Source organism: Thamnophis sirtalis, unplaced genomic scaffold (genome assembly GCF_051295495.1).
Source record: "Thamnophis sirtalis isolate CommonGarterSnake01/CBP01778 unplaced genomic scaffold, rThaSir2_p1.2 scaffold_13, whole genome shotgun sequence".
Lineage (NCBI taxonomy): Eukaryota > Metazoa > Chordata > Lepidosauria > Squamata > Natricidae > Thamnophis > Thamnophis sirtalis.
The window spans coordinates 4,054,347-4,076,269 of record NW_028261393.1 but is presented as its reverse complement, the minus strand read 5'-3'; the positions used below and the strand labels follow the sequence as shown (position 1 = coordinate 4,076,269).

Genomic DNA, 21,923 nt, shown 5'->3' with positions numbered 1-21,923 from the left:
TGGTAGGAACCCACCTCTGACCTAGAAATAAGGAGAAATTTTCTGACCCTGAGAGCAATCAACTGGCTTTTGACTAACATGCCGGGCTCACACTTTCAGTGGGTACCGGATGCATGTTCGAAAGTTACCAGATCCAAGTTGCAGATGTCTGGATGACCCCCTAGATCAGTGTTTCTCAACCTTGGCCACTTGAAGATGTCCGGACTTCAACTCCCAGAATTCCCCAGCCAGCGAATGCTGGCTGGGGAATTCTGGGAGTTGAAGTCCGGACATCTTCAAGTGGCCAAGGTTGAGAAACACTGCCCTAGATAACAACATTGGACATACAGAAAACTAATAAAGGAGAATATTTGTGGCTCAGGGTTGATCTGCGGGGTCCTTTTTCCTGCTCTCTAAACTTCTTTTTCTGGAGCAGAGGTTTCATTACCCAAACTACACAACACCCTAACAGTGCTAGGACTGTTACCTAGTTTGGTAATTAAATGTCTGCAGGAAAACAACCAATCGAGGTGGCGCAGTGGTTAAATGCAGCACTGCAGGCTACTTCAGCTGACTGCAGTTCGGCTGTTCAAATCTCACCGGCTCAGGGCGTTGACTCAGCCTTCCATCCTTCCGAGGTGGGTAAAATGAGGACCCGGATTGTTGTTGGGGGCGATATGCTGACTCTGTAAACCGCTTAGAGAGGGCTGAAAGCCCTATGAAGCGGTATATAAGTCTAACTGCTATTGCTAATCTCAGCACCAAGGACCGTATAGTCTTCCTCCTCTTTCTCTTCCTCCTCCATGCTGCAAACTCCATTCCCTTCTTGAACTGATGATGTTACCTAGCTGGGTAGTGAAACGTCTGCAGGAAAAAACAACCAATCTCAAGTACCAAGGACCCCAGTCCTTTTCTTCTTCCTCCTCCTCCTCCTCTTCTCCTTCTTCTCCACAAACCCTATTCCTTTCTAGCACTGATGATATTACCTAGTTGGGTCTTGAAATGTCTGCAGGAAAACAAATAAGCTCAGAGAGCACCAAAGACTCTATAGTCCTCCTCCTCCCCCCTGCAAATCCCACTCCCTTGATTCCCTGATGATGTTATCTAGCTGGGTAACGAGACGTCTGCAGGAAAACCAGGCAGCACCAAGCACCCCTCCCATAGAGAACTCTTGGCTCTTCTCTTACGGAGTTGAGTCTCAGATCCCTCGGGAAACCTTCGGACCCCCCCTAAAAGCGGTGAAGAGGCCACCGACCTTTCTTCGCCTTCCTTCGCCTTCCTTCAGCCGCCAAGATCCCAGGCAGGCAGGCAGTCATCCATCGATCAATACGGTAATAGTCTGCGCCGCTCCTCTCGCCATTACGGTACCAGAGTCCTGCAAACGAGCCCCGCCTCCAGGAGGTGAGCGGGAGGAGGGAGGCGAGGCCACGTGACGGGCAAAAAAAAAAGGGGGAAGAACGGGAGTTGGGAAAGAGAGGCAACTCTCGCGAGAATTCCACCAGGCAACGGCGCAGCAAGATGGCGGCGCCGGAGACGGAGGTGGTAGCGGCCGCAGGGCCGGGAGCCGGCTTCGGACAGGTAACCCCCGGCTGGGCGCTTCTGCCTTTCCCCCCTTCTTTTAGGGTATCCAACCCGGGCGGCCTCCTTTCCCCATGGTGCGATAGTCCCGGCCTTCACCTTCCACTCGCCCGCCCCCCCGGGGTACTTTCCTTTCTCCCCCCCGCCCCTCCCTTCCCTGGGATCACGTGACGGCCTCCATTAGCCCCCCCCCACGACACCCCCTCCCCCTCATTCAGCAACCCGGCTTTTTACAAGTCTTTACAACCTTTACAAGGTTGCCTAGAAACACCCCCCCCCTGGCCTCTGCTAGACGCCCCTCCGGAAGAATGGGGGGGGGGCTGGGACTACAACTCCCAGAATCCCCGGCACAGGCGGCCGTTGCCCAGGCTTACTGGGGGCTTCTGGGAACGGTAGTCCCAAGGTCTCCAGAAAGGGAGGGGGCAGGTTATAGAGACAAGAATTCATTTTCAGACGTCTTGATTTTGGGGGAGGGCAGCCTTTTGGGGACCCCCCCCTCCCCAATTTTAAACCTATTTGGCTAAACACTCAGCCAGGAAAATGGAGGTGTGTATGTGTGTGGGGGGGTGGGACAGTGAAATAAAACAGACTTTATTAGGGGGACAGGTATCCTAGCTACCTGGATCAGGTGGATCCGAAGGATTTCATCTGTTTCGGTCGTCCCTTCCAAGGGATTTGGTGCTGTAAAAGTAGTCCTCAACTTGCAACGGTTCAAAGTCACAAGGGCCCTGGGGGGGAAAGAGTGACTTATGACTGTTTTTTTCCACACTTAATGACCGTCGCAGCATCCCCACCACAGTCACGGGATTTGCATTCGGATGCTTGACAACTGGCTCACATTTACAACAGGTCCCCGGGGTCGTGCGATCCCCTCTTGTGACATCCTCACAAGCAAAGAGAATGGGGAAAACCAGATTCACTTAACAACCCTGTGGCTAATTTACTTAACTGCAGGGATTCGCCGGACATCGGTGGCAAGAAAAGCCGTCCAATGGGACAAACTCACTTAGCAAGTGTTTCTCTTAGCAACATAAAACTGGGGGTCATAACTTGAGGACTACCTGTATACGGATTTATTGGTTACAGGTCATCACTAATCTAATTTTTCTTTTATGCCACTCTGCTTTCTGGCAAATTGAATTGAATTGAAAATGAATTTTATTATTTGTATGCTGCCCTTCTCCGGGAGGGACTCAGGGTGGCGAACAATTCAAAAGGGGAAAAGGGGAACATAGAATACAAATAATTAAAATAAGTTAGAATCACACAACCACACAAGTCGAGAGGGGAGGGGAACTCATCAACCCCAGGCCTGCCGGCAAAGCCAGGTTTTGACGGCTTTTCGGGAAGGCCTGGAGAGAGGTGAGGGTCCGAATCCCTGCGGGGAGTTCGTTCCAGAGGGCCGGAGCTGCCACAGAGAAGGCCTTCCTCCGGGTAGTAGCCAGGTGGCATTGGCTAGTAGACGGAACCCGGAGGAGGCCAACCCTGTGTGATCTAATGGGTCTTTGGGAGGTAATTGGCAGCAGGCGGTCTCTCAAGTACCCAGATCCAATACCACGAAGGGCTTTATAAATCCAATAGAGAGAAACATCCCAGAACAGTAAAATAATCAACGATAAAATAATCCAACAGTAAAAATACCAAGCAAATGCAGAAATGCAGACACCTGGCAGCCACCAAGAAAACCCACACAATTTAGAAGGGAGCTTGAGTCCTGTCACTGTTTCAATTTCATTTTCGCAATGGCCACGGAGGAAATAGGATGATTCACAAATTGTTGGGCTAAGGGCTATTTATGGAACTGAATGGTCAATTTGGACAACCATGAATCATGGCCTATTTCATCAGCTATAAAGTCAAGGACCGCCTTCCTAATACTCTCCATTCTGGATTGTCAACTTCCTTTTTCTCAATCCGAGGTTTAATCAATGGCTTCTGCTCCCCCCACCCACCCACCTCTTCAATTCATGAAGACAGAACTGTGTCCTGTCATTTTTCTATTTGCTCCACAGCTTTCATAGTTATGGACCGGTATCTCAGGAGTTTCTGACCTTGGAATCTTGAAGACTTGTGGACTTCAAATCCCAGAATTCCCCAGCCATCCTCTTTTAAGATGGGTGGACTTCCAACTCCCAGAATTCCTCAGCCATCCTCTTTTAAGATGGGTGGACTTCCAACTGCCAGAATTCCTCAGCCATCATCTTTTAAGATGGTGAGCTTCAACTTCCCCAACCATCATCTCTTAAGGTGGGTGGACTTCCAACTCCCAGAGTTCCCCAGCTATCATCGGGCTGGGGAATTCTGGGAGTTGAAGTCCACATATCTTCAAGCTGCCAAGGTTGGAGACCCCTGCTGGAACTTCCTCCCATCTTTCTCTTCCCAGGGGAATCCTTAAAGCATTTATCTCTCAGTAGTACCACCATGGCCATCAACATTTAGCCAGGATTAATTGCTACTGCTCTCCTTTCAGCAGGAGAGAAAAAAAATACTACTGGTGTTTGCTTGCTTTAACATCTCCTTTCGAGCTACAGGTTTTTTTACTTATCTTTCTTTCCTCTCTTTTGGGGAATTGACTTTTGGCTTCCCTGCTAGGTACAGCCCCCCCCCTACCTTTTCCAGGCAAATATCCTTCCGCTTTCTTCCTTTTCCAGCATATTTTGCTTTGTAGTAGCTTCCATGGGAGGATACTTGTTGCCAAGATTCCTGCCCTGGTTGAACTATCACCTGCAACCTGGTTTAGATGACAGAAACCAGCCTCTTTCCCTCTTGTCACGTGATTTCTAAAAAGGTGGCAAGCATCCTGCTCCCCAATTAGACTTATTCTATTATTTTTTAAAAATTAATCCAGCTTTCTGAACTGGTGAACCAGAAACAAAATGCTGTTTTCTCTTTGTAAATGTTCATTGTTGTCAACAGCAGCCATTCTTGAGCTGTGTACCAGGGGATGCTAGTATGTAGTAATTGACCAAAATGGCTAATAAATAGCCACTATTAAACAAAAACACCCATTCAAAGAGGGCATTGTTTGCCCTGAGAGGCCTGGTTCAATCCTCTTGTCTTTCCTCCCCACCGCAACCCCTCCCCGCTGGCCCCTTTTCTGGAGAGGCTACTTCTAGTCTATCGCCCAGGTGGCGCAGTGGTTAAATGCAGCACTGCAGGCTACTTCAGCTGACTGCAGTTCTGCAGTTCGGCTGTTCAAATCTCACCGGCTCAGGGTTGACTCAGCCTTCCATCCTTCTGAGGTGGGTAAAATGAGGACCCAGATTGTTGTTGGGGGCAATATGCTGACTCTGTAAACCGCTTAGAGAGGGCTGAAAGCCCTATGAAGCGGTATATAAGTCTAACTGCTATTGCTATCTCAACAGTTGAGAATCAGGGCCTGGTGCAGTGGTAAAGTCCCTGCCTGAGTTATTTCTCCAGGCTCGCCTCTCCAAAATGAAATATTTCCGTCGAACAGCTCTCACACATTCAGGCAGCCCTCCTCTTAACAGTGGAAAATTACTACTATTTTTTTTTTGTTGTTGTTGTTCTCCAGAAAAGCCATTGATTCAGAGGGCGGAGGTATATCCTGGATCACTCTCTCTCTTTTTATTAATATTTAGTCAACAGGGCTCGGAATGCAGCTGGTTGCCAACTGCTTCAAACAGGATGAATGCAAGGAATTACCTTCTGCTGGGAAACTGCTCTTTAATTCTGATTGCCCGCCCTCCGTCTATATCTTTACAATGGGCCTCGGGATTCCCCTGGAGCATTTATTACCTGGACGCTTTCATCTACTTCTCCTTTATTCTCCTTATCACTTTCTCTGCTTTCATTTAATCTTCTCAGGTTGCAGTCTGCCTCTCTTCTATTTTCAGGTGTGAAAGATAATCGTACCTTGAAAGTCAATCCTGGCCTTCGCATAAGATCGAGTAGTTTTAATAACTATTCAGTCTAGATCCAGAGTCTTAATTTCCCCTCTGTTAATTGGGGTGAAACGTAAGATTTGAGAAAGGGGTTTGGAATCCTCACCTGGTGAATGTTGACCTTCACCATATTCCAAAGATAAATTCAAATACTTCTGTTTTTCAGTTAATTTTATTGATTTAGTGTGCTCTTAGTGTTGATTAAGAGCATAAACTGTGAATCTGGAAGATAATCTGTAAAATGGGATTAACATTGGAAAGTTTCCTATAGCTATAAACAAGTCATATAATTTAGGTAGGTGTTGTGCAAATAGTATCATTCAACATTTGAAAAATTAATGCTTTATTTGATTCCCAAATCAAATAAATGGTAATAAAATTAAGTCCCAAAATAAATCCTAATACAATTGTAGCTATGTAAAAAGACACCATTTAAACCTACTAAATTCCAGACCAATCTAATACTTTTTAGGGGAAGATTTCCAGTCTAGCAAATTAGCTAGCCCTTCAACAGTAAAAAGGCAAATTTAAGACCCCAATTACTTAGTTAATTGAAAATCTGATCTTCACATTTAGAAGTGAGTTGCTTATAAATGGTTATGTGTGGATAATTGCAGTGAGATATATGGTCACCCTTTACTGAAAATGTTCCCTGTATATATGTGTGTGTATATAAAACATTGAAAATTCCTTATGGGTGTAATTTTATTGCCGTTGTTGCATAACTTCCTGATAAGTTTAGTCACTGATTAAAAAAATACAGGTCAAAGGTGGGATTAATTGGACAACTTTCCCCGTTGGAGGTTAGTATATAGTAGTAGAATTGAGGCTTGTTTAATGTTTGCAAATAAAGTCAGAGCCAAAAGTCGTATTTAGGAGGAGAGGAAAGATCTCACCAAACTGGTTAGCTGGGAAGGCAAGGCCCAATGAGAGTCATCGGCAAAAGTGGTGTGAGGTTCACAAAGGAATAACACCCCCAATTTCACACCAGCGTACAGGAGATCAAGTGGGTTGATTATCCAATGAGAAAACCTCTCTTGCCGTGCGTAATATTTTTTGCCTCTGCTTTGGCCTTACGTTATCATGAACATCAGACAGCGCATCTAAACAACTTAACAGAAGCTTCTTCAGTTGTCTGTGCTTGGAGTGAAGAGCAAATTTGCCATCCTATGAACCTCAAAAGTATCGTCAGAGCAATAATGAAATAATGGATCAGCATTTCACTTGCTGAATACAGGTAGTCCTCGGTTTACGGCCACAGCTGAGCCCCAAATTCCTGTGGCTAAGTGAGTCATTTGTTAAACGAGCTTTGTCCCATTTTAGGACCTTTCTTTCAACCGTTGTTAAGTGAATCACTGCAGTTGATTAGACCGTGGTTAAGTGGATCTGGCTTCCCCATTAACTTTGCTTGTCAGAAGGTCACAAACGCGGAATCACGTGACCCCCGGAACACAACAAACTGTCATAAAAATGAGTCAGTTTCCAAGTGTCCTAATTATGATCATGTGTCCATGGGAAGCTGCATCCATCCTAAGTGTGGAAAACGGTCATAAGTCACTTGTTTTTTGAGTGCCGTTGTAACCGTGAATGGTCACTAAACACACTTGTAAGTTGAAAAGTACCTGTACTACATCTTATGTATGCCCTCAATCCAATGGGATAATACAGTGTTTTTCAACCTTGGCAACTTGAAGATGTCCGGACTTCAACTCCCAGAATTCCCCAGCCAGCGAATGCTGGCTGGGAAATTCTGGGAGTTGAAGTCCGGACATCTTCAAGTTGCCAAGGTTGAGAAACACTGGGATAATATAGGAAGGTTGCCTTTTTCTCTTCCATTTGAAAATGGCTATGAGATCATTCTTTGAATGTTTGAATGTTTATTTTATTTATATGCTGCCCTTTTCCCCCCCGAAGGGGACTCAGGGCGGCTCACAACTCAAACCAGGGAAGGGGGATACAAACAAAAAATTAAAACAACACAAAACAATGCATAATTTAAAAGCACACGACAGTCATACCATTCGAGACGGGGGCAACAGCTCTTTACCCCCAGGCCTGTCGGAACAGCCAGGTTTTAAGGGCTTTGCGGAAGGCCTGGAGGGTGGTGAGGGTTCGAATCTCCACGGGGAGTTCGTTCCAGAGGGTCGGAGCAGCCACCGAGAAGGCTCTCCTCCGGGTAGTTGCCAGTCGACACTGGCCGGCGGATGGAATTCGGAGGAGGCCTAATCTGTGGGATCTAATCGGTCTAGTGGAGGTAATTTATTTTGGGGTGGGGGACAGATAATTTCTGTGGCTTCTTTTTAACTTAAAAAAGAAAGCGTATGTAGGAAGAAGGGAAGGTTTACTACAGACATCCAGACCTTGAAAACATAATGGCTGCCAACCTGCCTTCCATTGAGGACCTGTTCACTGCGTCAAAAAGAGGGCTGGGAAAATATCTACAGACCCCTCATATCCTGGACATAAATTGTTTCAACTCCTTCCATCAAAATGAGGCTATAGGGCAATGCTCATCAGAACAGCTAGACACAAGGACAATTTATTCCCTAAACACCATCCCTCCGCTAAACAACTATTTCCCTCAACAGTCAAATAATTTACTAAGTCTGGGTTACTGTTATTCTGCTCTTCCTTCCTCGTACCTATCTCTTCTCACTTACGATTATAACCATGTTGCTTGTATCTTTCCCATTTATATTGTTTTTATTTGTTTCCTAGTATGATTTGATAGCTTATCAGTAACCTTGACTATCGCTAAGTGTTGTATCTTGGATGGGAAGCGAAAGGCCTTCAAAGAAAAACCAGGAAATCCAGTTGCCTCTTGAAAAAGCACCTCTGGGACAGAATTTAGGCATGACTCGCCTAACAACCACTTTGCTTAGCAATAGAAATTCTGGTCTATAAGTCAAGGACTACGTAGATCAGGGGTAGTCAACCTTTTTTATACCTACCGCCCACTTTTGTATCTCTCTTAGTAGTAAAATTTTCTAACTGCCCACCAGTTCCACAGTAATGGTGATTTATAAAGTAGGGAAGTCAATTAAATTTAAAAAAGGGAAATGCTTCAGTATCGGACAGAACTCCTACCGCCCACCATGAAAGCTGGAACGCCCACAAGTGGGTGGTAAGGACCAGGTTGACCACCACTGACCTAGATAAACTCCATGGTCCCTAACCTCTGGCGACTCTTGCTGTAGACTGTAGTATTAAAGTCCAGGGATAAGGTTGGGGAAAGGCCTCCCTGAATCTTGAGCCGAGGTGGCGCAGTGGTTAAATGCAGCACTGCAGGCTACTTCAGCTGACTGCAGTTCTGCAGTTCGGCTGTTCAAATCTCACCGGCTCAGGGTTGACTCAGCCTTCCATCCTTCCGAGGTGGGTAAAATGAGGACCCGGATTGTTGTTGGGGGCAATACGCTGACTCTGCAAACTGCTTAGAGAGGGCTGAAAGCCCTATGAAGCGGTATATAAGTCTAACTGCTATTGCTATCTGAAACCAGCCCAGAATCTTCCCCCGAATAAGTTTGGAAGTTTATTGGCATTTGTATGCCGCCGACTCCCTAGGGACTCTGGGTGGCTTACAGACAAAACAAGGGAATATAGAAAAATTAAAATAGAAATACAATAGTTTAAAATTACGCAACGTACATACTACTTAAAATGGGGCTGGATGCTAATCAACAGCCCCAGGCCTGCCGGAACAGCCAGGTCTTAGTAGCTTAGTAGCTACGGAAGGCCGGAAGAGTAGTGAGGGTCCGGATCTCTACGGGGAGATCGTTCCATTGGGCCGGGGCAGCAACAGAGAAGGCCCTCCCCCGGGGATTCGCCAACCGACATTGACCGGCCGATGGCACCCGGAGGAGGCCCAATCTGTGTGATCTTATCGGTCTTTGGGAGGTAAATGGCAGGAGGCGTTCTCTCTGGTAGAAAAGGTAAGGAATCCCATTTCTCGTGTGGCTTTTGGTGATACCCGTCTTCTCTGTTTCCTTTTGCCCTGCTTCTAAAGGAAGTGACCAGCAATGGCACCGCAGGGGGCGGCGAAGGGGTCATGGAGACTCAGCAGCCGAACCAGCCCCAGCAGCAAGCTCCAAACGCCTGGCAGATCATCAAAGGAGTCTTATTCAGGTAAAAAAAAAAAATCTGTCCCCTTCTGGATCCTTTGCCTTCACGTTGTGCGTTATGTGGAATACAAGGCTGAGCCAGTTAACGCCAGCGTTGGTCTCGGGCAGAGGTGGGTTCCTATCAGTTCGCACCTATTCGGTAGAACCGGTTCGTCAAATCTACCAAACCGGTTAGAAGAGGTTCCACCAGTGGACCCGGAAAGCAGGCCACACCTACAGAAGAGGTTCCAAACATTTTTTGAAACCCACCACTGGTCCTTGGATATGATTATTCCACACTATCATGCTCCTATTTATAAAACTCAGTGCCTCTGTGAAAGGTAAGGATGACGACTGCGTTTGTGGTGCAATCAGAACATTGCGTGTGTTGAAGTTGTTTTAACGCAAACCAAAGATGCCAAAGATGCCTTTTAAAAAAACAAGTTTACATCGTATTCTTATGCAGGCCAGTGCTGTGTGTGAGGGAATTTAAGGTGGTTCTGACAAGTGTCGTCGGCATCTTCATATCCGGTCACATGGGTGGCAAGCCACTCCCATCCGGTCACATGGGTGGCAAGCCACTCCCACAAAGGAGGCCACACCCACAGAGTAGGTTCGAACAATTTTTGAAACCCACCACTGGTCTCGGAGTGGGTTTGATTGAAATCATGTCGACTGAAATCACGATCTAAAATCACGATTGAAACCCCTAGTTAAAAAGCCTTGCTTGAAACCGACTCGGTTTAAATCGAAATTGTGAAAGAGCAGCTGTCATCTCCGTCCCGCAGCGGCTCCCCCTCTGTTGACTCACCGACAGTCCCGTTCACTCTAACGGGACGGCTGGTGATACGGCAGGAACACAGCAAGGTGAGGGACATGGCAGGCAGCAGGTGCCCTCCCTGACAGGCACTGCCATGATGGATCTGAAATGACAGGTGCTTCTTTGAATGTGAGGACTCGTTCTTGCTGGTAGAGCCGAGGTGGTGCAGTGGTTAGGGTGCAGTACTGCAGGCCACTTCAGCTGACTGCTATCTGCAGTTCAGCGGTTCAAATCTCACCGGCTCAAGGTTGACTCAGCCTTCCATCCTTCCGAGGTGGGTGAAATGAGGACCTGGATTGTTGTTGGGGGCGATATGCTGACTCTGTAAACCGCTTAGAGAGGGCTGAAAGCCCTATGAAGCGGTATATAAGTCTAACTGCTATTGCTATTGCTAGTTAAAAATCTTTAATATGATTATTTGCAAGCAAACACAAAAGGTGTTTCCTCTTTAACTTGCAAAGCTTGGATTCATTGAATTGTTGTTCGTTGCAAAGTTGTGTCCGACCCATCGCGACCCAGTGGACCACGTCCCTCCAGGTCTTCCTGTCCCTTTTTGCGACCGCCTGACAAGCAGACTCAATAGGGAAAGCCAGGTCCACTTAATGACCGTGTCACTAACCTAACAACTGCAGGGATTGACTTAACAACTGTGGCGAGAGAGGTTGTCAAATGGGGCAAAAGTCACATATAATCAATGTTTAGCTTAGCGAACAGAAATGTTGGGCTCGGTTGCGGTCGCAGGTCGAGGACTACCTGTATAAGTAGGAGCCAATCCATTCTCGGACAGTGGAATCTTTGGAAATCAAGGTGACCCAGTGGGAAATACTTCCAAAGCCTTTATTAAAATTATTACTACTTCAAATGGCATTCTTGAGCAACCTCAGCAATATGCTTTGCCCCCCCAGGTTGCCAGCCGCGCATTAAACATGCAAATGAGGAAGCTGTTGCATGTTTCAATCCATAAGTGCAAATCAAATTGGAACCGTGCCAGCCTCTGAAGTGTTCTTCCCCCTATTATGGGCCAAGGCTGCCCTACGGTTTCTTCCCAATTCGTGAGTTTGCAAAGAAGGCTGCAATTTGGCAGGGCTTCCTTTCTCATCGCTTAAATGGATCCACGGATCGCTTTAAAATTCAAATAATTCATCTCTCACTCAATTGAAAATTGTCCAAAAATGTTATGGCCCACTTTTAAGCAGGGAGGAATAGAGGACATCGTAGAATAGAAGATATATGTTCTGACCGAGGCTTCCCAAGAGCCTGAACCAGATTCCTTGTCCCGACGAAAACCTCTTTTATTAGTTTACTGTGAATTCTGCTCTTTCACATCCAGCAAAGTCTTTCAAGGGAGGATTTACAGTCACAGACCTTATCTGGTTTGGAGAGTTGCCAGGCCAATATCTGCAGAACTTGGCAAGTAGTCTCGGAGAGTCACGAACCAATGAAGTGAACTAATGGTCTCCTGCAAACTCCACTCCCCTTTCGCTCCTCTTTTATTCTCTCTGGGAGGGGCCATTCATCATCCACCTGTGGCCTTACTCCCAAGTCAACCTCTGTTCTTTAGCTCTTCCCTTTGTCTGGCAACTCTGCGCATGCGCACACTGGGAACAGGCTCCAGCTGTTCTTCTGCCTCACATGTCTGACTCTGAAGGCAACTGATAACTGTCAGACGGCCTTGGCCCCCTCTCTGCCTCCAACACAGAGCCCTCATCAGAGCCTTCCCTGGACTCCAGAACTGGCCCAGGTTCCTCCCCAACCTCCTTACTGTCCGAGTCTGCTGCCAGCTCTGCTGGCGGGCCACAACAATATATTCAGGAGTCCTCGACTTACGACTGCAATTGAACCCACAATTTCTGTTGTTCAGGGAGACATTGGTTCAGAGAGGTTTGCCCTGTTTTATGACTTTTCTTGCCATAGTTGTTAAGCGAAGAAACCAAGATACCGTTATGATTCAACAGATGGTCCAAGCCGGTTTTCAGGTTTCACTGGTGACTCACGAAGCATCAGAAACTGATACACAACTTTGTGACTTTGTCTTTCCAGTTTGTGGATTATCTTCAACCCTAATTTTAAACATGGGAGGTTATTAATGCAACGAACCAAAAAGGGTAACCGCACTCTCAGTTTTGGGATGGTATCTCCCCTTCTGTCGTCTCTGCGGATATTGCCGCAGATGTCCTCAGCCAGAAATGATGGAGAATCCGAGAAGAAGATAGATTTTAATATAGATTAGACTCGGGGATGGAAGCTCCCATTGCAAGGGGATAGGTAGAAACATTCATTTATCTCACCTTTATTTGTATAGGCAAGGCGGCAGAAATACCCATCACACCTTCCTCTTCTTATTTTTCCCATAACAACAACCCTGCGAGGTGGGGAGGCTGGGAGGGAGGGCGTGGCCCAAAGTCACCCAGTCCAATTTCGTGCCTAAGGCAGGACTAAAATTCCTTGTCTCCTATTGATTGACTCAAAGTCACCCAGATGGCTTTCATGCCTGAGGTGGGACTAGAACTCCCAGTCTCCTGGTGGCTGGCCCCAAATCCTCTAGCTGTCTTTCATGCCTAAAGTGAGACTAGAACTCACCATCTCCTGGTCATTGGCCCAAAGTCACCCAGCAGTCTTTCATGCCTGAGGTGGGGCTAGAACTCCCAGTCTCCTGGTGGCTGGCCCCAAATCCTCTAGCTGGCTTTCATGCCTAAAGTGAGACTAGAACTCACCATCTCCTGGTCATTGGCCCAAAGACACCCAGCAGTCTTCCATGCCTGAGGTGGGACTAGAACTCCCAGTCTCCTGGTGGCTGGCCCCAAATCCTCTAGCTGGCTTGAGTGCCTAAAGTGAGACTAGAACTCACAATTTCCTGGTCATTGGCCCAAAGTCACCCAGCAGTCTTTCATGCCTGAGGTGGGACTAGAACTCCCAGTCTCCTGGTGGCTGGCCCCAAATCCTCTAGCTGGCTTTCATGCCTAAAGTGAGACTAGAACTCACCATCTCCTGGTCATTGGCCCAAAGTCACCCAGCAGTCTTTCATGCCTAAGAACGGACTAGAACTCACAGCCTCCCATTTTTGAGCCTGGTACCTTAACCACCAGACCCCCATTGACTTTGCTTGTCAGAAGGTCACAAAAGGTGGATCACACAACTCCCGGGACATTGCAACCGTCATAAATACGAGTCAGTTGCCAAGCGTTCCAAATTTTGACCCCGTGACCACGGAGATGCTGCAACGGTTGTAAGTGTGGGGAAACGGTCATAAGTCGCTTTTTTCAGTGCCGTTGTAACTTTGAACGGTCACTAAACAAACTGTCGTAAGTCTCTGGGGACTGCCCATAATTAGATCCTCGAGTTGAGAATAATAAAAACGTTGCCCAACCAGGTTTAAGATGGTTGATGAAAGGTTTATCTTCTGAGGACCTCTTTGTCCAATCTGAATGGCTCTGAAGTTTTCCCCGTGTGGCCGCTGCCTCTCGATGGAAAAGTTGGTTTAAAAACGTGTAAATGTCCAATTTTTATTTTTCCCCTCGTCCTCCAGAATCTTTATTATCTGGGCCATCAGTAGCTGGTTTCGTCGTGGGCCATCCACCCAGGATCCATCCACCCCCGGCGGGGCACCCAGGGCACCAAGCCGCAATCTCTTCCCTAAGGACACTTTAATGGTAAGGATAGCCGAATCCCGATTCTGGGTTTTCTAAGGGTTTAAAGTCGGACTTTGACTGTTTGGTGGAGAAGGGGAGCTATAGGCTCCTTCTCTGGCTCCAAGACTGAAATTCTCCAATTCAGAATTTGTCCCAAAGAGAAATTAAGTTCTGGCAATCAGTCTCTCTGAGGCACAAAACGCAACGACCAAAATCTTCAGAAATACGAACTGTTGTCTCCTACAACCACCACTCCCCTTCTATTTATTCCCAAAGCCAGGCAGGGGCCATTCAGCGTCCACGTGTGCCTTGCTTTCCGAGTCAACTCCAGGCCCTCAGTTCTCCTCTCCTAACAGTTGTGCGTATACGCGCCTCTGGACCAGGCCCCAGCTGTTCTTCCTCCCCACTTATCTCAGCTTCCGAAGGCAGCTGCCTCTCCAGTTCCTGGGAAATATCGGACGGCTCTGTCTCTGCTTCTGACGCTAAGCATCTATCAGAGCCTTCCCCAGACTCCAGGACTGTCCCTTCCCCAACCTCCTCATCGTCTGAGTCTGCCGTGGCCACCGACAGGCCACAACCCCAACTCAAATGTCATGAATTATTCTTTTCTTTCCTTTCCCCGTTAGGATCTTCACGTCTTCATATCCGAACACGAGCACTTTACCGACTTCAACACAACGTCGGCATTGTTTTGGGAACAGCGAGACCTCGTCTACGGAGACTGGACAAGTGGAGAGAATGCGGACGGCTGCTACGAGCGTTACACCGAGTTGGAAATCCCGGAGGTGGGTGAATGGATGCCACGATGGACTGGCAGCTGGGTTTTTCTCTCTCCAAACGCTCCGTGGAATCGTTTTTCGTACCCCAAGCAAGCGTGTCGCAAAGCGGTTACCAAATGGGCGGGTTTTTTAATGCAACGGGGGGGAATGATTGACTCTACGGGTGGTCCTCAACTTACGAACCACAATTGAATCCAGAATTTAGGTGGCTAAGTGAGAAATTTGTTAAGTGAATTTTGCCCCGTTTTATGACTTTTCTCACCACATTTGTTAAGTGAATCGCTACACTTGAAAGAAAGTCCAGTTCCCTCCTAGGGGAAAAAAACCAAACTCAAAACCCAGCATTTACACCTGGTGTTTAGCACCACCAGCCCGTAGCAAGTGATGGGTTTGCTTAACAACTGTGTCATTTTCTTAACGACCACTGTAAAAAAAAGTTTGTAAAATCAAGTGGGTGAGTTCGACATTTTATAAAGCCTTGCGTTCTTCACGTGGTTGGGAAATAGCAATAGCAATAGCAGTAGACTTATATACCGCTTCATAGGGCTTTCAGCCCTCTCTAAGCGGTTTACAGAGTCAGCATATTGCCCCCAACAATCTGGGTCCTCATTTTACCCACCTCGGAAGGATGGAAGGCTGAGTCAACCCTGAGCCGGTGAGATTTGAACCGCTGAACTGCTGATCTAGCAGTAGCCTGCAGTGCTGCATTTAACCACTGCGCCACCTTGGCTCCTTGGAAGAAGTCCTTCCAGCCTGTTTCAGGAACCAGGAATGGCTGATGGGCCTTTTCACAAGTTCTGTCTCTGCTTCTCCCCTTCACAGTTTTTGTTACCGAACGGGTGAGTTCCCCCATCTACTGGAGGGAGGTGTAAGTTATGCTCACACAATGACTTCCTTCTGATTTCCAGAGCGTCCAACACAACGGTTCCATTTACATCCATGTGTACTTTACGAAAAGTGGGTTCCACCCTGATCCCAAACAGAAGAACCTCTACCGGCGCCTGGCCACGGTTCACACGTCTCGAAGTAAGCTTTCCTTCCAACCGTGGTCACCCAGCCAGCTTTCATGTGAAGCTGGAACTAGAATTCACCGTCTCTTAGTGATTGGCCCAAAGTCAGCCATCCGGCTTTCATACCTAAGGCGGGACTAGAACTCCCAAGTCTCTTAGTGATTGGCCCAAAGTCACCCATCCGGCTTTCATACCTAAGGCGGGACTAGAACTCTCAGTCTCTTAGTGATTGGCCCAAAGTCACCCGGACAGCTTTCATACCTAAGGCGGGACTAGAACTCCCAAGTCTCTTAGTGATTGGCCCAAAGTCACCCAGACGGCTTTCATACCTAAGGCGGGACTAGAACTCCCAGTCTCTTGGTGATTGGCCCAAAATTACCCGGCCAGCTTTCATACCTAAGGCGGGACTAGAACTCTCAGTCTCTTAGTGATTGGCCCAAAGTCACCCGGCCGGCTTTCATACCTAAGGCGGGACTAGAACTCCCAAGTCTCTTAGTGATTGGCCCAAAGTCACCCAGATGGCTTTCATACCTAAGGCGGGACTAGAACTCCCAAGTCTCTTAGTGATTGGCCCAAAGTCACCCAGATGGCTTTCATACCTAAGGCAGGACTAGAACTCCCAGTCTCTTGGTGATTGGCCCAAAATCACCCGGCCAGCTTTCATACCTAAGGCGGGACTAGAACTCCCAAGTCTCTTAGTGACTGGCCCAAAGTCACCCAGACGGCTTTCATACCTAAGGCGGGACTAGAACTCCCAGTCTCTTAGTGATTGATTCAAAGTCACCTGGCCAGCTTTCATACCTAAGGCGGGACTAGAACTCCCAGTCTCTTAGTGATTGACCCAAAGTCACCCGGCCAGCTTTCATACCTAAGGTGGGACTAGAACTCCCAGTCTCTTAGTGATTGACCCAAAGTCACCCGGCCAGCTTTCATACCTAAGGCGGGACTAGAACTCCCAGTCTCTTAGTGATTGACCCAAAGTCACCCGGCCAGCTTTCATACCTAAGGTGGGACTAGAACTCACCCTCTCCTGGTTTCTATCCTGGTGCTTTAACCACTATGCCAAAGTGATCAAACTCAGATTAAACTTCACCTTTTTTTCCTGTTTTGTTTTTATTTGCAGTGATCAATAAGTACAAACGCAGACGCTTTCAGAAAACCAAGAACTTACTAACCGGGGAAACCGAAGCGGATCCCGAAATGATAAAAGTAATGTGACCTCTCTGATACTTTCTCCTCCTCTTGTTTCTCCTCCAAAGACCCATTTTTTCCCCCCATCACAGCTCTTCGGTCCTCAGCTTTACAGTCTCCAGCTGCTTGATGGAATTGGGCCTCTGCAAAAAAAGGAGGAAACTATGATAGTTTAAAGGGTAGATCAGTGGATAAGATGCTGAGCTTGTCGATCAGAAAGGCCGGCAGTTCTGTGGTTCGAATCCCTAGCGCCGTGTAAACGGAGTGAGCTCCCGTGACTTGTCCCAGCTTCTGCCAACCTAGCAGTTTGAAAGCATGTAAAAAAATGCAAGTAGGAAAATAGGAAGCACCTTTGGTGGGGAGGTAACAGCGCTCCGTGCGCCTTCGACGTTGAGTCATGCCGGCCACTTGACCACAGAGACGTCTTCGGACAGCGCTGGCTCTTCGGCTTTGAAACAGATGAGCACTGCCCCCTAGAGTCGGGAACGACTAGCACATATGTGCGAGGGAAACCTTTACCCCTATGATAGTTTGCCTGCAGAATTCCTTTGCTCCTTGGAGGGATTTTCCTGCAATAAGAGCCACAACCTTTCCCTGAGGAGTAGAATTCTAGAAACGCCTCATATTTTCCACACTGTAAGAGAACAGGGGGAAAGGAGTGGTGCGATGGCCTAGGGGTGCATCTCTCGCCTCAAAATCAAGAGGCTGTGGGTTCGATCCTAGGTAGCGGCAGGTATTTCTCCCTCTGGGTTCTCAACACTGAGAATATATCCACTGAACAAAACTCCGCATTGGCGACAGGAAGGGCATCTGGCCAGTGAAACATTTGCTAACTCCATTCAGTTGCCCAGACTCTTTACCCTCTTACTTAGGGATTATGGGGTCGTTAAAAGAAGATGGTGAAAAGAAGAGAACCGGGGAAGGTAGGAAGAAGCAAAATGGTTTGCATGGCCCTTCTTCCCCTTTCGGTGTTTAATGAAATAAGAGTTTCATTTAAACTGTTAGACTGTGGGGGGGGGGGGAACACCTGGCACTTTGCAAACTGTCTCCCTGGACAGTTTGTGGAAAAAGGCTTAGCCTTTTGGAAAGCTAAGGGAGCCCAGTAGTGGCCCCTTGGCAACTGGCCATCACTGGAAACCAGAGACAAGTTTTTTTTTTAATTTTTTTTTTTTCAAAACAAACATACAAATCCTCCTCCTTTACATACTGTAGAAAGTTTATCAGCTGGTTACAAAAGGCTTTTGTGCATCTCTTCCACTGTCACCAAATATAATTCATATGAATTCAAGTATCTTAACTCAAATATTTATTATATTACCCTCATCATGCCTCCACTTTTATTTGACTATAGTTGTTTAAACGTCCTTCGTCCTAAAATATACCAAGATTTAATACATAATCACATGCTGGCATTTCATTTACTTACATCCACTCGACCAATTAGATCCCACAGATTAGGCCTCCTCCGAGTTCCATCAGCCAGTCAATGTCGACTGGCAACCACGCGGAGGAGAGCCTTCTCTGTGGCAGCTCCGACCCTATGGAACGAACTCCCCCCGTGGAGATTCGTACCCTCACCACCCTCCAGACCTTCCGCATAGCCCTTAAAACCTGGCTGTCCCGACAGGCCTGGGGCTAAAGACCTTAACCCTGCCCGAATAGTATGAATGTTGTGCTTTTAATGATGTATTGTCTTATATGTAACTTGGTTTGTCCTCCCCTCTCCCTGAACTGTGAGCCGCCCTGAGTCCCCCCAGGGAAAAGGGCGCATACAAATAAAGTATCTTATCTTATTTATAAAATCCTCCATTAACATTAAATCCTCATATCCTCTTTTAGCTAAACATCCATAATATTTAATACCAAAATTTTCTAATCCTCCATGTATATAATTTATTATCATTATCCTTTATTTATTTAACTGTATCCTATATCATAACATTTCCCCCCTATTAGTTAAAACTTAACTGTGTCTAATTTTGTTTTTTTTATTATTGTTGTTGTGAATAATCTTTATATATAGTCCAAAAATATTTCTAACCTTCCCTTCTCATATCCAATTATTACTTATCATAACAGCTCAAACATTGTATACCTTACTATCATTATCAATTTTTATTTGACTATATCTATTATCACTGGATTTAACTAAACCAGAGAGGAGGCTTGATGGTGCTTATGAGGTGTAAAAGAAGATGGGGAGGAAAACTGGCCATTTGGGGCTGCTTGGCAGAGCTCTGGATGTGTGAAAGCGAGACCGAGAGAGAAAAATCTGGTATTCAGGTTACGCTTCGTGCAGACAGATGGAGTCACACCTGTGTACTTCACCTGGAAAAAGCACCAGGGCCTTTCCCACCGCAACTCTGGGAAACACCCTAGGCGGGACGGGCTGGACCTGCGGTCAAATCTCTTGGGTTTTCTCTGGCAAGCTGGCATGGAATACAAGACAGTATAATAAGTGCAGTTCAGGACAAGAAAGAATAGGATATATAGAATAGAATATCAAAGAATTAGAATAGAATAGAAGGAGGATATTCTATTTCAGTACAATACAGAATAGGATATATAGAATAGAATATCAAAGAATTAGAATAGAATAGAATAGAATAGAATATAGAATAGAACAAAGAATAAAATAGAATATCGAAGAATTAGAATAGAATAGAAGGAGGATATTCTATTTCAGTACAATACAGAATAGGATATATAGAATAGAATATCAAAGAATTAGAATAGAATAGAATATAGAATAGAACAAAGAATAAAATAGAATATCTTAGAATAGAATAGAAGGAGGATTTTCTATTCTACTCTACATTCTATTCTAATTATTCTTTATTCTATTCTATTTATTATATTCTCTATTCTATTCCTATTCTTCTCCTGTCCTATTCTAATTCTTCGATATTCTATTTTGTTCTTTGTTCTATTCTATATTCTCTCTCTTTCCTACACCCGCCACCCGTAGAAACGTTACTGCTTTTCTTGCAGAGAGCTGAAGATTTCGGCCCCGTGGAGGTGATCTCGCACTGGCACCCCAACCTCACCATCAACATTGTGGATGACCACACCCCGTGGGTGAAGGGCAGCGTTCCTCCCCCCCTGGATCAATGTAAGGCTTCAAGATAATTCCGGACCTACGGAGTTGCTTCTGGTGGCAGGATGTGCTGGGAGGGGGGGAAATTCCCCTTCTCAGATGCTCTTGAATAACAGAATAATGGAGTTGGGACCTGGGAGGTCTTCCAGTCCAGGGGTCACCAATAGCAATAGCAATAGCAGTTAGACTTATATACCGCTTCATAGGGCTTTCAGCCCTCTCTAAGCGGTTTTACAGAGTCAGCATATCGCCCCCAACAACAATCTGGGTCCTCATTTCACCCACCTCGGAAGGATGGAAGGCTGAGTCAACCCTGAGCCGGTGAGATTTGAACAGCCGAACTGCAGAACTGCAGTCAGCTGAAGTGGCCTGCAGTGCTGCATTTAACCACTGCGCCACCTCGGCTCTTTTGTACCTCAGGGACCACTACATTCATAATTTTAAATCCTGTGGACCACTAATACGATCTGCCTAATGACCAGCTGGGTGGGCGTGGCTAGGTGGTCATGTGACTGACTGGGCGTGGCCAACTCAATGCCACCCACGTCAAGGGCTGCCCCTCCCCTCCCAGCTATTCCTTTCCTGCCCGCCCGGGCTCCTTAGGGCCCCAACAGGAAGCAGTTGCTGGAGCTAAGCAGCCCCCAGGAGAAAGAGTTGGCAAAACAGCTCAGTTCAAATGAACAAGGAGGAGGCTCAGCAGAAGCACCTCACTGAGGACTAGGAGCATGGGCTTTCCAAGCAGAGGGAAGACCTGCGGGGGTGCAAGGCCAGATACCGGCGCCTGGAGGCTCAGCGGGATGAGATGGTCAGCCAGTTCCAGGCCAGGATGCAGTCCCACTGGAACAAGGCCCTCCGGCTCTTCACCACCAGCGGCTCTTCCCTCCAGCCTTCGTCCAAAGCCCCCCACCAGGAGGCTGAAGCAGACCCCAAGTCAGAATTTCTGCCCCCCTCTGACCTGCACAGAAAGACCCCATAGGGGGAGAGTCTCTGCAGCAGGACAAACATTCATTGCACGTATCCGTCCCAGGGGCCGTAGTTTGAGGACCCCGGATTTAGTGCCATATAAAAAATGCAAATAATTTTTCTGCGGATCCCCAAAATTTTCTCACGGACCCCCCAGTTGGGGACCCCTGTCATCTAGTCCAACCCTCTGCTCGGGCAGGAAACCCTGTGCCATGCTAGAGAAGCCTCTTCTTAAAAGCCTCCCCTGATGGAGCCCCAGAGTGTCGGAAGGCAAGTCGTTCCGCTGGTTTCCTCCTTCTCCCTGTCCAGAAAATTTCCCCTCAATTCCCCCCGGGTCTCCCTCCCGTCCTGGCGGCATCTGGATCCTGCCGCAATGCCCTCGGCTTCTTTCTTTCCAGATGTGAAGTTCGACGCCGTGAGCGGTGACTACTACCCCATCCTTTACTTCAACGATTACTGGAACTTGCAAAAGGATTACTACCCCATTAACGAGACCGTGGAACGGTTGCCCTTCCGCCTCTCCTACTGCCCGCTTTCGCTCTGGCGGTGGCAGCTCTACGCGGCCCAGAACAGCAAATCCCCTTGGAATTTCCTCGGGGAGGACTTGTACGGACAGTCCGACGAGGAGCAGGATTCGGTCAAGGTGAGCGGTGGAGAAGACCAGCCCCCCTCACATACACCTGGGGGAAACCCCAGGCTCTCGACTCCAAAAGGGCCTCGAGAATCCTTGCCTTGAAAAACTGAATATGGAGGTTTTAGCAATCCTGTGTTTTGCCTGTATTATTTTTACAAACAAGTCAAGGGGGGGGGGGGGGGGAATATATCCAAGGCAACTTTTAAGACAAAGTTGAATCCCACCTTAGGCATGAAAGCCA

At 47.2% G+C, this 21,923-nt stretch overlaps 1 protein-coding gene across 1 annotated transcript in view; it reads left to right on the top strand.

Annotated features, from left to right (window-relative positions):
• The first annotated feature begins 1,465 nt into the window (after positions 1-1,465).
• CLPTM1 (CLPTM1 regulator of GABA type A receptor forward trafficking) overlaps positions 1,466-21,923 on the top strand; it is a 30,774-nt gene continuing 10,316 nt past the window's right edge. Inside the window, exons 1-8 of the mRNA XM_087727231.1 lie at positions 1,466-1,557; positions 9,466-9,584; positions 13,906-14,029; positions 14,635-14,793; positions 15,696-15,813; positions 16,921-17,006; positions 19,980-20,100; positions 21,447-21,691. Coding sequence (XP_087583357.1) covers positions 1,498-1,557; positions 9,466-9,584; positions 13,906-14,029; positions 14,635-14,793; positions 15,696-15,813; positions 16,921-17,006; positions 19,980-20,100; positions 21,447-21,691 — 1,032 coding nt within the window. The 5' untranslated portion in view covers positions 1,466-1,497. The remainder of the gene's footprint in view (positions 1,558-9,465; positions 9,585-13,905; positions 14,030-14,634; positions 14,794-15,695; positions 15,814-16,920; positions 17,007-19,979; positions 20,101-21,446; positions 21,692-21,923) is intronic.